Raw genomic sequence first — 13,334 nt, forward strand, 5'->3', positions numbered from 1 at the left:
ATTGTTAATGTCAAATTTTGACATTGTACGTATTCGAGAACTTATGATTTTTTCCACATCAACGGGAGATCAACACGATACGTCAAACGTCGCTTGTCGAATAGGGGTCCTTCAACCTGTAAGAATTAGATTAATATTCCCTAAATTTACTTACCTGTATTAATTTTGCGTAATTCGCTTTATCAGATGCCGCGCCCTTCTTACAATTACTCTGCCAGCAGACCGGATAGTTCCAGTCTAAGTGAAGACCTCGGAAGTTATGCATGCGTAAGAAAGACACCAGCTTTTCTGTAAACTTCGCTCGGGCAGCACTCGAGGATACTAGGCGCGAATATTTATCTCCGGCAGAGTCTGTCCACCCTCCCAATCCTAGTAGGACTGTCACGTCTTTCAGAGATGTTACACGTTCATATAAATCTGAATAAAAATGGCGAAACTTAGAAATTGGTATATCTATTCTCAAAGTCTTATTCTTTTTCTAATAACGTGATACGATATCGATTATCGATCATGACTGGATTGAATTAAATTCTCTAACTAGCGCATAGCCAAATTTTGCAAAAGGCATTCGAGAAAATTTTTAATGTGCCTATCAAATGATAACATGTTTTTCTTATTGTATAATTAACTTACTGTTGGTGATATCAGTCCATGGGTCGAACTCTTTAGCGACCAGCTCATCCGGTGACAATGACCCGTAAGCGTAAACTATGTGTGTGCAAAGTCTGGTGTCTATTTGCTCTGGAACGAATTTACCGTCGCCGCGCCGATAGAAAGCCCAGCTGGTCATGTAGCACACTACTCGTTTGTTGTTTTCGGGACCTAATCACATATGAGAAATGTTAGGAATTTGGGAACGCAAAAATTGCAGTTGCAATTTTTAATAAATATATTCAACAGTGTGAATGAAGGAGTTTTTGAGGTATATATACAGGGTGGAAAGATAAGTCGGGCCCTGGAGGGAAACTACCTTAAATCCTTAATCTGGCTCATTTTACTCAAAGGAGACATTCCTTTATTTTTAAAAAGAAACAAAACTGCATTCAAAGATTTTCTAAAACTAGCTTGCCTCGCCCGGGACTCGAACCGACTAAAAATTCAAAAAAATAAAAACTCGTGATTTTATTCTACTAGTCGATACAGTTAATGTTAATGATAACATTTCTTCAAGAAACGTTAGGTCTTACACTCGTCTGTCGTACAAAATATCCATAAAATCTAATATTTAGTACTTAAGATTTTTTTAGACAAGCCAAATTGAAGAAAAAAAGAAAAATACTTTGAATGCAGTTTTGTTTCTTTTTAAAAATAAAGGAATGTCTCCTTTAAGTAAAATGAGTCAGCTTAAGGATTTAAGGTAGTTTCCCTCCAGGGCCCGACTTATCTTTCCATCCTGTATATAGCGCTAAACTTTAGGGGGACAATTATAATAGGCACCAACTAAAATATTTTTAGTAGGTAAATAGGTAATACCAAACACTGTGGAGATGATAAATAGGAAAATATTTATAAAGATTGAAATCTACGTAGTTAATTAATACTCACACGACGAAAGGACGGAATTACTATTCATTACATACCTTCTCTTGGTACTCTGGAATTGATAGCAAAAATGTCTTCATCCTGATTTCGCTTTCTTGAGTGATTGCCAAAATTTTTCTTCTGGTGTGCTTTTTCTTAAGAAATTAGTAGACATCGGAAGCAAAGTGCCATAGAAGAGGAAATAAGTAATTAAAGAAGACTGATATAAGAAAGAAGAATAGCAGAATTAATGGTAGAAAAAATAAAACCTAGGGATAAAAATACAAAGTAAAACTTATTATTTTATGATTAGAACTTACTCTTTTTGAAATTTTCAGCCATTGAAATAAATTGAACTGGTTCTCTGTTCATCATCATGTCATGATTTACTTGGTCACTCCACTGCAACAAATTATTAACCCATGAATCAATAATGTTCTTCGTGTCCGGATACGAAATTGTACTTGTATTGAATGTAATATTTACCTCGAAATCATTATCATATGCATGAGGTAATAATCGTGCTGCTTCCTCCACGCTAATCCTCAGGCTTTGACCCGGTAGACACTTGGTAACATCCTGGTGTCTGCAACAGCAAGTACCTATACTTAACTTTTAAAAAGTATACATGGAGCCAAACGCGCTGAAGATTCTATTTTATAATTGTTTTGAAAACAAGCTACATACAGGGCAGCTAAAAAATAACTGCATTCCCGTTTCCATGAAGGTTTTGGGATTATACTGAGCAAATTTTACTATGGGTCCAACCCCGAAATTACGAAAGAAATATTTAAATAAGTACCCTCCCATAGAAAATGGACCAGCCAAAATCTATAAAACAGCCAAACAACCAGCAACTACGTCAGGCGAGTTAAAAGAGCTGGACGGAGCTGGAAATGCTTCAGATGCTGGACATTTAAGGGAAGTTAAGGCAACTAACTTTCTATTCTAGAAATATAACTGACGTGTCTCAACCAAACTTGCGTTTAATCAGTCGCAAGATTAGTACCTAAAGCGAAAAAAAGAAGATGTGATTAAATAAATTACCCGCAGAAGCCCGTGGAAGGATCATAAAGACGTTCATCTTCGCAAACCATCCTGAAGTTAATACCGCCGGTGCAGAAGTGGAAATGGGCGCAAGAATCATCATCCGACGCCAAGTAAGGCATCATCGACTCACAGGAACCAATCTTCAAGGAAGACTGATCACTTTGGACGGGTTCATCTGTTAAATAATAAATCGACATTATAAAATTGTCTAATCATCAAGAGTTTTATAAAATTTAATTATTATTCGACGATAGTTACTGCTTAACATTGTAGAAATTGTGCTTAGTAAGGGGAAGGGCGAGCCGCACAGTCCACGGAAGTCATCCATATCTATAGCCCACGCCGCTGCTCCAGCCAAGCCCAAATTCATGATGAATCTCATCTGTAAATGTTAAAAAATTAATAATTAGGTACTTAAGTAATAATACAATAGTAATATACATTCAATAAACTAGAAAACTAACACAAACAATATAATTTAAATAAGTTTTGGTTAGTTACTGACCTTTTCCGCAATAGTTGTTTGTGAATCATATGTAACCCACTGGTCATCAAAAACGGCGTAAGCGTTACCGGCTTCGTCGGTCCCGGTTACTCCTTTACCTTCGCGTTCAGCTATGCATATCTGAAATCATTAATAAACCACAGTGTGAGGATTCCTCTGGTTCGTTACAGTAGGCACTATACACTTGTCACGTTGGTGAATTAGGAACTTGGCTCTGCCATTGCAAGTTATGTCACTTAGTGAACAAATAGCTTCTCTCCATGCTATGAATGCTATAACGCAGTATCATCTAATGAGAAATGACAAATACACAACGTCTCTCACCTCAAAGTAAGCCAGTAGTCCTTTAGTTTGCGTGTAAGGCCCCTCTTGGCCCCAACCACTGATTGGGGCGCCGGGCGAAGGCAGCGTGGAGCTCGCCAGAGTGTAGCTCCGGCCGAACAAAGGCACACCGAGTACTAGCTTCTCGGGAGCCATGCCATGACGAAGGATGTATTTAACCATGAATTCCTATAGGACAGATAAAAGTAGATTATTTTAAAGGGAGCAAAAACATTTTTCTGGGAAGGAGATCAACATCCCGCAAGACTTATTAAGCCACCCCGATTCTTCTCACTCGTAATAAGTAAACAGCTAAACGACTGCTGTAACAATTCATCAAATACATACATTCAAAGAAGTCACTGTAGTCTCTAAATAATGGCGGCAAATAAAAAAAAAGAAAACCTACATTGTACAATGTTGGTACATACAATGTTATCGTATCGCTGGTCCCTAGACGCAGCGCCGGGGTCGCGGTGCAGGGCGCTATGCTGGACAGCCTTCGCTGGAGGCTCGTCCCGTTTCCCGTGCGTCATGTCCCACGCCTGCAGAGTCACGTAGTCGGTCGCGCCGCTGACGGCAGCTAGGTCGTATCCGTCTTCGATCTGATACCTTGGAAAAGCATAGGTATAGGTATTAGGTATCTGATGAAGACGCCATAATTCTGGCTTTGTCATAAGAGCTGTACCTAATCCTGACATTTTAAACATGTAGGTATGTGGACCAAAAGAAACAAGCTTTGTTACCTGCCTCTTTTTTATTAGATTGTACCTATGAAACATTTTCAATTAAGTAATTTATGACTTATTTTAATAATGACTCTACTAAAACTTACATTCATTATACCTTGTCAGTGTCTTGAATAATTACCTGAATGGAGGTAAGACCGTAGAAAGTAGAAGTCCGTATGGCGACATTTTCTCTCGCAGTTCGTACAGAAGGGATGTAAACATGTCTTTTTCTTCCTCGTCTCGTTCACCTACAAAAGAAAATCACTCAAATGATCTAAATATATTATTATGTTAACGTTCAAATCACGGAAGAAAGAATGAGTGCGCCGCGCTCTGTTCAAATCAGTGTTAAAGACACTCCGGCAATCAATTTGCCGTGGCAACTGTCAATCTCAATTTGTAGCAATAGAATGCTACTTTTTAGAGCACGTTATAAGTAAATTTTATTATGAAATTGGGTAGTGATAATCGGGTAATTGAGATGTTAGGTACCAGTAGCTGGTGAAGGAGACAGAGGGGTGCTTAATTATTTATTGGTTAATTTAGCGACATAAAATTAAAAACACGCATAATTCTTAATCAGTACTCCTTGTCACCGCCGCGTCTGTCTGTTTGTTTGTTGGTATGTTCGCGATAAACTACTAAACTACTGAACTGATTTTCATGCGGTTTCCACCTATCAATAGAGTGATTCTTGAGGAAAGTTTAGGTGTATAATTTGTTAACCCGTTAGAATCTAAGGTGGGTCGCTAGTCGCTAGTAGGTATGTAATATTAATGCCTCAGTGGTTCTGACAGGAAAATACTTTATAAATACATAAGGATTCTTACCTGGATAAACCCAATGAAGATCGAGGCCGTCGAAGTCATGTTCCCTCAAGAAGCTGACTGCGCTGTCTATGAAGTTGCTTCGTCTATTGGACTCTTGCACCATTTCGCTGAACAGCCGATCGGTTCCGTCGCCTCCGACACTTAACATCACTTTAAGGCCTGTTTTTCTTCGCTTTAAACCTGTCGCAATTCGGTATCCGCCTGAAATTTAAAAAACGTTAATAATTAAATGAAAGTTAATTTTGTCTCAAGGAGAAACTGTTTGATACAAAATTAATTTGGTGTGGGTGGTGCATTTAGTACTGCTGAATCTCCAATATGACTTATGGTACCTAGATGTAGCTAGGGAGCCTCCCTAAAGGCCCATATGGTAGAAATATTATGCTGTCCTTGGGTGAGGTCTTGGTAGCTCAGAAGGGCTAGCGATTCAGTGTCGTGACTTCAAGTCTCACCCAAGACAGTAAATTTTATCACTTTTAAAATCTATTCTAAGCATAAATTAAAGTCGCTAAAAGTTATCATTATAGATATATTAGGTTCATTATTAGATCGAGTCAATTGGTCATGGTAGGTACCTATACTATTAGGAATCTGAAAATTTTATGTGGGTCAGGCAGTACCTATTGTTATACTATTAACTCAATGTACAGTTATTATAGACGTCTTACCCTTGATCAGGTCATAATCTTCATTTGCTGGCATCAAAGCATAAGTGTGTGGATGCATTACAGCGAAGGCATAATGGAGGTGCGTGCAAGTGCGAGGTACCAGGCTGGCAGTGAACGCGAGCGGAGGCACCCGGTATGCCGCCCATGACTCCATGTAGCACACTATCAGTCTCTTTGTTGCTGGACCAGTTGGCGTCTGCTGCATTTCTGAAAATATAACACAAAATAATTATAAAACCTCCGACAAAAAATATGGCTGATGCCTTTGCGCTACAGTAGAATGTTTTTAAAGAATATGTCGTTGATATTATAGGATATAGGTATAACAAATTATTACAGAAAGACGTAATGAACTATATCCCAAACCTTGTAGATTAGCATTTCCTAGCTGGAACTTGTTCAAGTAATTTGCCGCGCCATAATATTGTCTGAAGTTGTCCGCATCTCCTGCTGGAATATCTTCAACGTCCTGCAAGACACGGAAACACGTTTCATATACCTTCATGGAATGCCATAGAAAAAAAATGGTTACCATCAAGTTATTAACAGTTGGGAATTATACTGTGATCTTTTCACTTTTGAAAAAAAAAATCCAGTAGTTACCATGTAGTTACCACCAATTTACTTTGGTGGTAACATATGTCAATCAATCAATGAATGAAACTTTTATTGATAAGTAATAGAAGTATTTTACAGGTCAACACCACATTACTATTACAACACATTATCCTTTATTCAATTAGGGTCTTAGGTTAGGATTTTACAATGTGAGTATAAAAGTAAAATATAAAAACACTTACAAAACATTACAAAAAATATATAAACACATTATAAAAAACCTAACCTAGGGTCCCGCCAGCAGCGGGGCAGGGCCCAAGTAGCCGCTGGTCAGGGCCGCAGAGTGAGGAAACGACGTACTTTACGCGCCGTGTCCAAAATTACCGCCTTCTGCATCTGACCCTTGATCCAACCACCCAGCGAGAGTCTCTCTAGGCAACACATTATTATTGTTATAATTATGTAAATTATGTTAATAATATTAATATTCTGATGGTTTGTGGTAGTTTCTTAAATGGTACCTCTACATTTACGCGCAAGGATTCGTCGCTTAGTACAGCAATGGGTCTCTTTTCTACTGCATCACGCAATGGCAGTCTTTCATCCCCTTCATCTCGAAGACTTCTGCAAATGGAAAAAATCGTTTAGATTTTACATTGTACTTACAATATTTTGCGATGTTCTTATTGACCGAGCGTTAGCGAAGGTCTCCGTTTCAGCTTGGGCAAAAAGCTTTCGTATGGACATTTTCGTATTTCGGACTGCATGTCCAGGGACCAAATTCGACATGTACAACTGTCAGATTTCGCATCCACGTCAAATCGACAGTTGATTTTATTGCATACTGAGTGTTGATTCCATCAACGGTGGATAATATCATTTGGTACAGCCAAAACTCCACTCTAAACTAAGGGAGTTCGGTTTGGTTTGCTTGTCACCCTAACTGTGGATTATTAATGTCAAATTTTGACATTGTACGTATTCGAGAACTTATGATTTTTCTCACATCAACGGGAGATCAACACGAAACGTCAAACGTCGCTTGTCGAATAGGGGTCCAGATGTTCTCCTCTACATATCGCAATTCTCAATCGATCCACGTGAAAATTTGTGAGCAAGTTCGGTGATTATATAGAACTTTTTTGTTAATTTAGCTGTCGGATTTCTTTTTAAAGGCGCAGCCGTACATTTATTCAGTTTTAAGCTATCCTAACATTAATTATACTTAAGTGTTTTACCTCAGAGGAATGCTTTCAACTGACGCTCGTATAGGCGCGGGTATTGGGTCATGTTCAGGCACCGTCTCCACGGCACTTCTCACGAAGGATAAGCTGTCGGATCGCGGGGACGCGACTGTGTGTGTACATAACAACCACAGTGCGCTCTGAAACAAACAGCTTGTTGATTATATGTGGTAAGGTAAATTATCTGCAAAGGAAATTATAATCTACCTAATCTACCTATGTTGTACGAGTAACACAATAAATGAACATTTTGATATTTTCGTGCAGGTCTTTAGCGAAAGATTCTGCTTAATAAGTAGTGTTGAGACAGTAATAGCATACAATCATGCGGTATAGCATGTAATCGTTAAGTGTAGCCAGGCGATAATTCCGTAAAATATTTATTTATTTATTAAGCCTTTTATTCCTTAAATATATAATAGTACTTTTGATTTTTATTTTTATTTCTAATTTAAGGACCCCTTTTGGGTATAGGCCTCCTCCAATCTTTTCCAGAATATCCTATCTTTTGCATCTTGGGTCCAATTAGGCCCAGATATTGAGACAATATCATCTATCCACCTCGTCTGTGATCTCCCACCGTAAATATAACCAATGCTTTTTAACCTATATTAAGCTCTATTATTGTTTTATAAACTCACGGGTATATACATCATGGTCTTTTAATAGGCGTGCGTGGGGATACAGATCCAATACGTAGAGGTACCTAGATGCCGTTTGGTTTGGAGAAGTTTGCTGTTATTGTTTTTCTTATTATTCTACATATATTACATAAATAAGATACCCGTTTAGCAAGTTCTTATTCACGCCGATTAACACAGCATGTTCTGAATAAATAATCAGTTTGTCGAACAAACGCCGTAGGCTGTTGACCCCATAAAAAAACTTAATACATTAGTCAACAAAGGAGATAGGTATCAATTACTTCGACAATTCGATTCATAGAAGATTTGCGAATACCGACCGTTAGGTACCGCGTTAGTTACACTATACCTTACCTATACAATGCGAGCAAAAAATGTGTGAAGACAGGGTTTGATAAGACGCTTTCTGTAAGTTCTGTAGTCGGAAATAGGTTTCTGAATATGTGAGGGTAATACTATAGGTGTATATTTTTTAAGACTAGCAATAGTTCAACGTTGGAATTGGAATTTTTTGGAATTGATTTATGTAAATGCCAATTTACAAACAACTGCACAAGATGCGGGTTCATTATTTAAGACGAAAGTTGAGGACAGCGCGCAACCGCCTTTTTTATAAAACCGGGCAAGTGCGAGTCGGACTCGCGCACGAAGAGTTCCGTACCATAATGCAAAAAAAAACAAACAAAAACGGTCACCCATCCAAGTACCTACTGACCACTCCCGACGTTGCTTAACTTTGGTCAAAAATCACGTTTGTTGTATGGGAGCCCCATTTAAATCTTTATTTTATTCTGTTTTTAGTATTTGTTGTTATAGCGGCAACAGAAATACATCAACTGTGAAAATTTCAACTGTCTAGCTATCACGGTTCGTGAGTTACAGCCTGGTGACAGACGGACGGACAGCGAAGTCTTAGTAATAGGGTCCCTTTGGGTACGGAACCCTAAAAACGTAGTTCCCAATTTACTTTCTGGATGCCATTATAGAAAATCACCTATGCCTCTTCGTTTGACTTTTTCGACTTCTTTATATTTATAAGAGTTCGGAGTTTTATTTTCGGGTTAGGTACCTGTATACTATATTCAAATCAACATATCAAATATTTGGCTATAAAGAGTTCTAATGAAAACAAATATTTTTTTTTTTTGATATAAAGATCTATACTCTAAAAACTTTTAGCGCATGGACCTACTTATATGCCCCTTTGCCTTTTTGCTTTACTTTTAAATGAAGTGCATCAAGTACATAAATCCTAAAAATGAAAAGCAGATAAGCTTGAAACGTATTTATCTAAAAGTTTTAAATGTCACGCACGCAACGCACGATCTTAAAATATTAATTGTATCTACCTATAAGTACCTACATTGGGGACAAGTATCCCTGCTATATAGGTATGTTTATTTATAAAGGTGTTGAAAAGAAAGTGATAAAATTATAGTTTACTTTCTACTCCTCGAAAAAAAAATAAAAAAAAGCTATTGTTTAATTGTTTGGAGATGTCAACGGTGCATATACATGACATGAGTGCGCACATCGTGGGCGCCGCGGTCGCTGACCGATCAGTCAAGTATCGCACTTCATCTAAGCGAACGATTTACATAACATGACAAATACGAACAGGTCCAAGATAAAATATGTTTCTATATCCTAATTTATGACTTAATATTTCCTAAAACATCAGTCTGATATAGCATTATCATTCAAGCTAATTATGCGCTTTTTAATGAATACATTGAGCGAGTTAAAGGCCCTCTCTACCTAATTTCTCGAAATGTTTGATGTGAACAGTGATCTAATAAATCACCGGTGAACGAGCTTTGAGGACATTGACACGTCTCGGTCGGAAAACAACAGCATTTGCATACACCGCAGAGGCAGGTAGCGCGCACAAGCTGCCAGCTCTGGACCAGAGGTCATCGTCATTTCTCCCGAACCAGTCCAAGGTAGGTATTCGCTTCACACACCACCATCGATTAGGATTCCACCTTTTATTTTTAAACCTTCATATAAACTCGTTTTGGGCGACATAAAGTGGCCATAATTTTGGGTGTTAAAAATGTATCTCTTTCTCGAACGAAAATGCGCATTTTATTGCGATGAAAGCAAAAAAATACCTAAGATCACTAGTAGTAAGTGTTCTTTTAGGGTTTATACCTACCTATTATTAGATTTTCATGTAAATATTGAGCATATGCACCATATTTATTAATTATTAATTTATTATGTACTTGTTATAAACATGCATTTGACGTGAAGTGACAGAAATGACCTCAAGAATATTGTCAAGTACAGAAAGGACGACACGGAAGGAAGGTCGAGGGATGTCGGTGCCAGCACCTGTGCGTGCTTGGCATACCCTGACCATTATTACTGAGCATTCTAACATAATATATCCTTTCTTATCGCCTTGGTGAGACTACATGGTTTTAATTCGATTCAAATACTTCAAACAGCTATTTTGGACTTAGGAATGGTAGTTATGTAAACGTTTATTTGGATAATTTGGGTAAGTTATGTATCTATGACCAGTGTTATGACAATTAATATATGTTGTCATATTTTGCAGTCAATAAAGTTGTAAACAGTAATGCATCTTTCTGTTCTATTATTGTTTAATTTCAAAATATTCAGTTATTATTTGTGGTGGTAGCTAAAAATTTTATCCTAATCAACTAATCACGATAATATGTTCCACGAACATTATGCTGCAAGTATTTATTATACATTTTTATTTAGCTTCAATGCGTATTTATTTTTGTAACTTCTAATTTTTTTAAACTATTTCCTGATATACCGTTCGGGTTGGATCTTAAAATAAGTCGCCTTATTTGAGGATAACTGACGCTGTGAGGGGTTGTTTTGGGTTGTTTTAATTGATTTAAAGCAATTTTAGCTGCCGCAAATATGCCGCGACAGCGGGGCTCCGTCGACATCGCTAACGTAAAGATAAAACGACGAAAATGATGTTGTAGGCATTTTGCGTTCTGGACCGTTCGCGATGTAGACTAAAAGTGATATAGGCAAAATATTACACTAGTCATTTTGCGTTCTAGACCATCTGCAAATAACCCAATACACCAAGGCACTGTCATTAGAAACGAAGCATTTCCGCGGGGAAAACTTGGAGGGGGGGGTTCTCCCCCCCCCCTCCTTCCCGCCTTTCTGTAAAGGCGACTTATTTTAAGATTTTTACCTCTCGTTCAGTTGAGATTTTAAGTACTTTCGTTAAATCGTTATTCTGATGACGATGCAATAATATGCTAATGAGCTCATCTGAATTGAATAATGCAGTCGGAAGGTGGTCAAAGGAGTTCCTTTGGCTACCTTCTTCTTGGAAAATCTCAAACACATCGAGTTTAGGCTCATTAGAAGGGTCTCAAGAAGTACTTGATAGATATAATTTGAAAAGTACCTATACAGCCAACAGCCAGTAATAAAAGTAAAAAAACTTGCTTATGTACAATTTTTACTTCATAATTAATATAAAATAGTTGCGGTTTACCGTATTTTAATAGATATCGATTATTGCTCCTCAATTTTTAATTATATTAATGAAAGATGAAGTGATAACGACCGCACGCAATAAAAGGTAAATATACGGTCCTGTTCTCATATGTGTTCCCAGTCCTGGCATAATGTGTACTTGTGTAGGTATATTTATGGAGTAGTCACGCAAGTCCTACTGCCCTACAATATCAGTGGAATCGGTACCACTTTACAAACGACGTACGTCGCGCATATGTAATGAGCCAAAGTAAATACCGATGCATTTGATTGAAGGGAAATTTTGGCCGTCTTGTGTTAGTACCGACTTTCGATTTTAATTAAAATAAAATCGTAAATATAAGTTCTTAATTGTACCAATTTTTGCATAAATAATTGAATGACGACAGGATTTAACAGGAACGTGTTTTATTACTCTTAATTGATCATACAACTTATCAATAATATTAAGAAGGAATTTACCTATTCGTTTGCGGTATTGATAACATCGTTTATCGAAGTCATCAGCGCGCGGCGATTAGAAAGCCATTTACTGTATCGTCTCAAAATTATTAATGTCTCGAAGCATCCTAATATTCCTTATGTAATAAAAAATAAACACTTACCCAAAGCACCGTGTTCCACCCCATACCGTGGAGCTTATTTCATCAGCAGCTCTGAAAGTGAATGTTGGAAAATTAACCAGTGGTTCAAGTAGCTATATATTAGGTTTTGTGCTATATTGATTAGTTTTTTATTTACCTAGAATTAGGTTTTAGATGATAGATAAGTTTCCGCGAGAGCCTGCGTTTGCGTCGCGGGCGGCGTGCGACTGAGCGGGCGGCGCGGGCGTCTCTTAGTGTTAAATACTCGGTGTCATCGCGCTTTACATCTCACACCCACACTCGCTATACATAAGTAATTTGGACGATCCTCTGCATGTTTATTTTTGGAAAATTATGAAATTGTAATCTTATATCTGGGTATGGGATTCGTTGGTTGTGATATGACAAAGGTACAGTCGGCCCCAAAAGTCGCTGGATTATTTGGCAGTAGTATTGTGTTATAGGTAGGTATTTCAGATACAAGAACCGGAGAATTTTACTGCGACAAAGTACTAAAATGATCAGGGAGTTGTGAGATTACTGTACTTGAAGAGCATCTCACTACCTAAGATTAAATAAGGGTACCTTATAATCAGTGCGGGGAGGCCTTTGGTCACCAATGGGACACAAAATGCTCTCAAGACTTAAAAATAAACCTATAATCAAATTGAGCAGGAATTTCATGTTCCGATTGGGCGACTGTAGAGATTTTTTTTTTCACAAGTCATATGAATCATCTTATGAAGGCATGATTGCATTAAAACAAATTATCTTACGGAAGGTAAACTGCAGTGGCTCTAAGAGAAGAGTGACCTATGACACTATAAACGTTACAAGTGCAACCAACAGTCGTACAGGAGAGCACTCGAGCTTTCCTTTGAACTACGGTTTTACTGAAGTTGTACCTATACGAAAACTTAGGCTTCGCAAGTTCTGGTGATATTAAGTATGTAATTGTATCTAATTATTAACTTTTTGTCGTCTTTGCTCACTGAAAACGGAGTCAGAATTAACTGGGTGCCTAGCCAGCATGCTAATCGTTTACGCTCCGTAGCGCAGCGTTGTCATCTCTCTCTATCACTCTTCCAGTGCGGCAGAGACAGTTGCGTTTCGTTCGCTACGGAGCATAAACGATTGGCACGTTGGCTAGGCACCCTGGTCTTCTTAATATAAC

The 13,334-nt window shown here is 37.9% G+C and overlaps 1 protein-coding gene across 3 annotated transcripts in view; it reads right to left on the minus strand.

Annotated features, from left to right (window-relative positions):
* LOC134665146 (probable chitinase 10) overlaps window positions 1-12,488 on the minus strand; it is a 36,071-nt gene extending 23,583 nt beyond the window's left edge. For 2 of the 3 annotated variants that reach the window (XM_063521992.1, XM_063521990.1), the window contains exons 1-18: window positions 12,318-12,488; window positions 12,182-12,232; window positions 7,423-7,568; window positions 6,706-6,808; window positions 5,993-6,095; window positions 5,627-5,833; window positions 4,959-5,159; window positions 4,268-4,376; window positions 3,829-4,009; window positions 3,401-3,586; window positions 3,077-3,196; window positions 2,830-2,953; window positions 2,569-2,746; window positions 2,008-2,107; window positions 1,842-1,923; window positions 1,581-1,676; window positions 634-822; window positions 155-417 (exon numbers count right to left, since the gene is read on the minus strand). In XM_063521992.1, the coding sequence (XP_063378062.1) occupies window positions 155-417; window positions 634-822; window positions 1,581-1,676; window positions 1,842-1,923; window positions 2,008-2,107; window positions 2,569-2,746; window positions 2,830-2,953; window positions 3,077-3,196; window positions 3,401-3,586; window positions 3,829-4,009; window positions 4,268-4,376; window positions 4,959-5,159; window positions 5,627-5,833; window positions 5,993-6,095; window positions 6,706-6,808; window positions 7,423-7,568; window positions 12,182-12,205 (2,412 nt within the window). In that variant the 5' untranslated portion in view covers window positions 12,206-12,232; window positions 12,318-12,488. The remainder of the gene's footprint in view (window positions 1-154; window positions 418-633; window positions 823-1,580; window positions 1,677-1,841; window positions 1,924-2,007; window positions 2,108-2,568; window positions 2,747-2,829; window positions 2,954-3,076; window positions 3,197-3,400; window positions 3,587-3,828; window positions 4,010-4,267; window positions 4,377-4,958; window positions 5,160-5,626; window positions 5,834-5,992; window positions 6,096-6,705; window positions 6,809-7,422; window positions 7,569-12,181; window positions 12,233-12,317) is intronic. The other variant, XM_063521991.1, reaches the window with a different exon arrangement.
* Window positions 12,489-13,334: the final 846 nt, after the last annotated feature.

The sequence above is a fragment of the Cydia fagiglandana genome, chromosome 6, assembly GCF_963556715.1.
Source record: "Cydia fagiglandana chromosome 6, ilCydFagi1.1, whole genome shotgun sequence".
NCBI classification, from domain to species: Eukaryota; Metazoa; Arthropoda; class Insecta; order Lepidoptera; family Tortricidae; genus Cydia; species Cydia fagiglandana.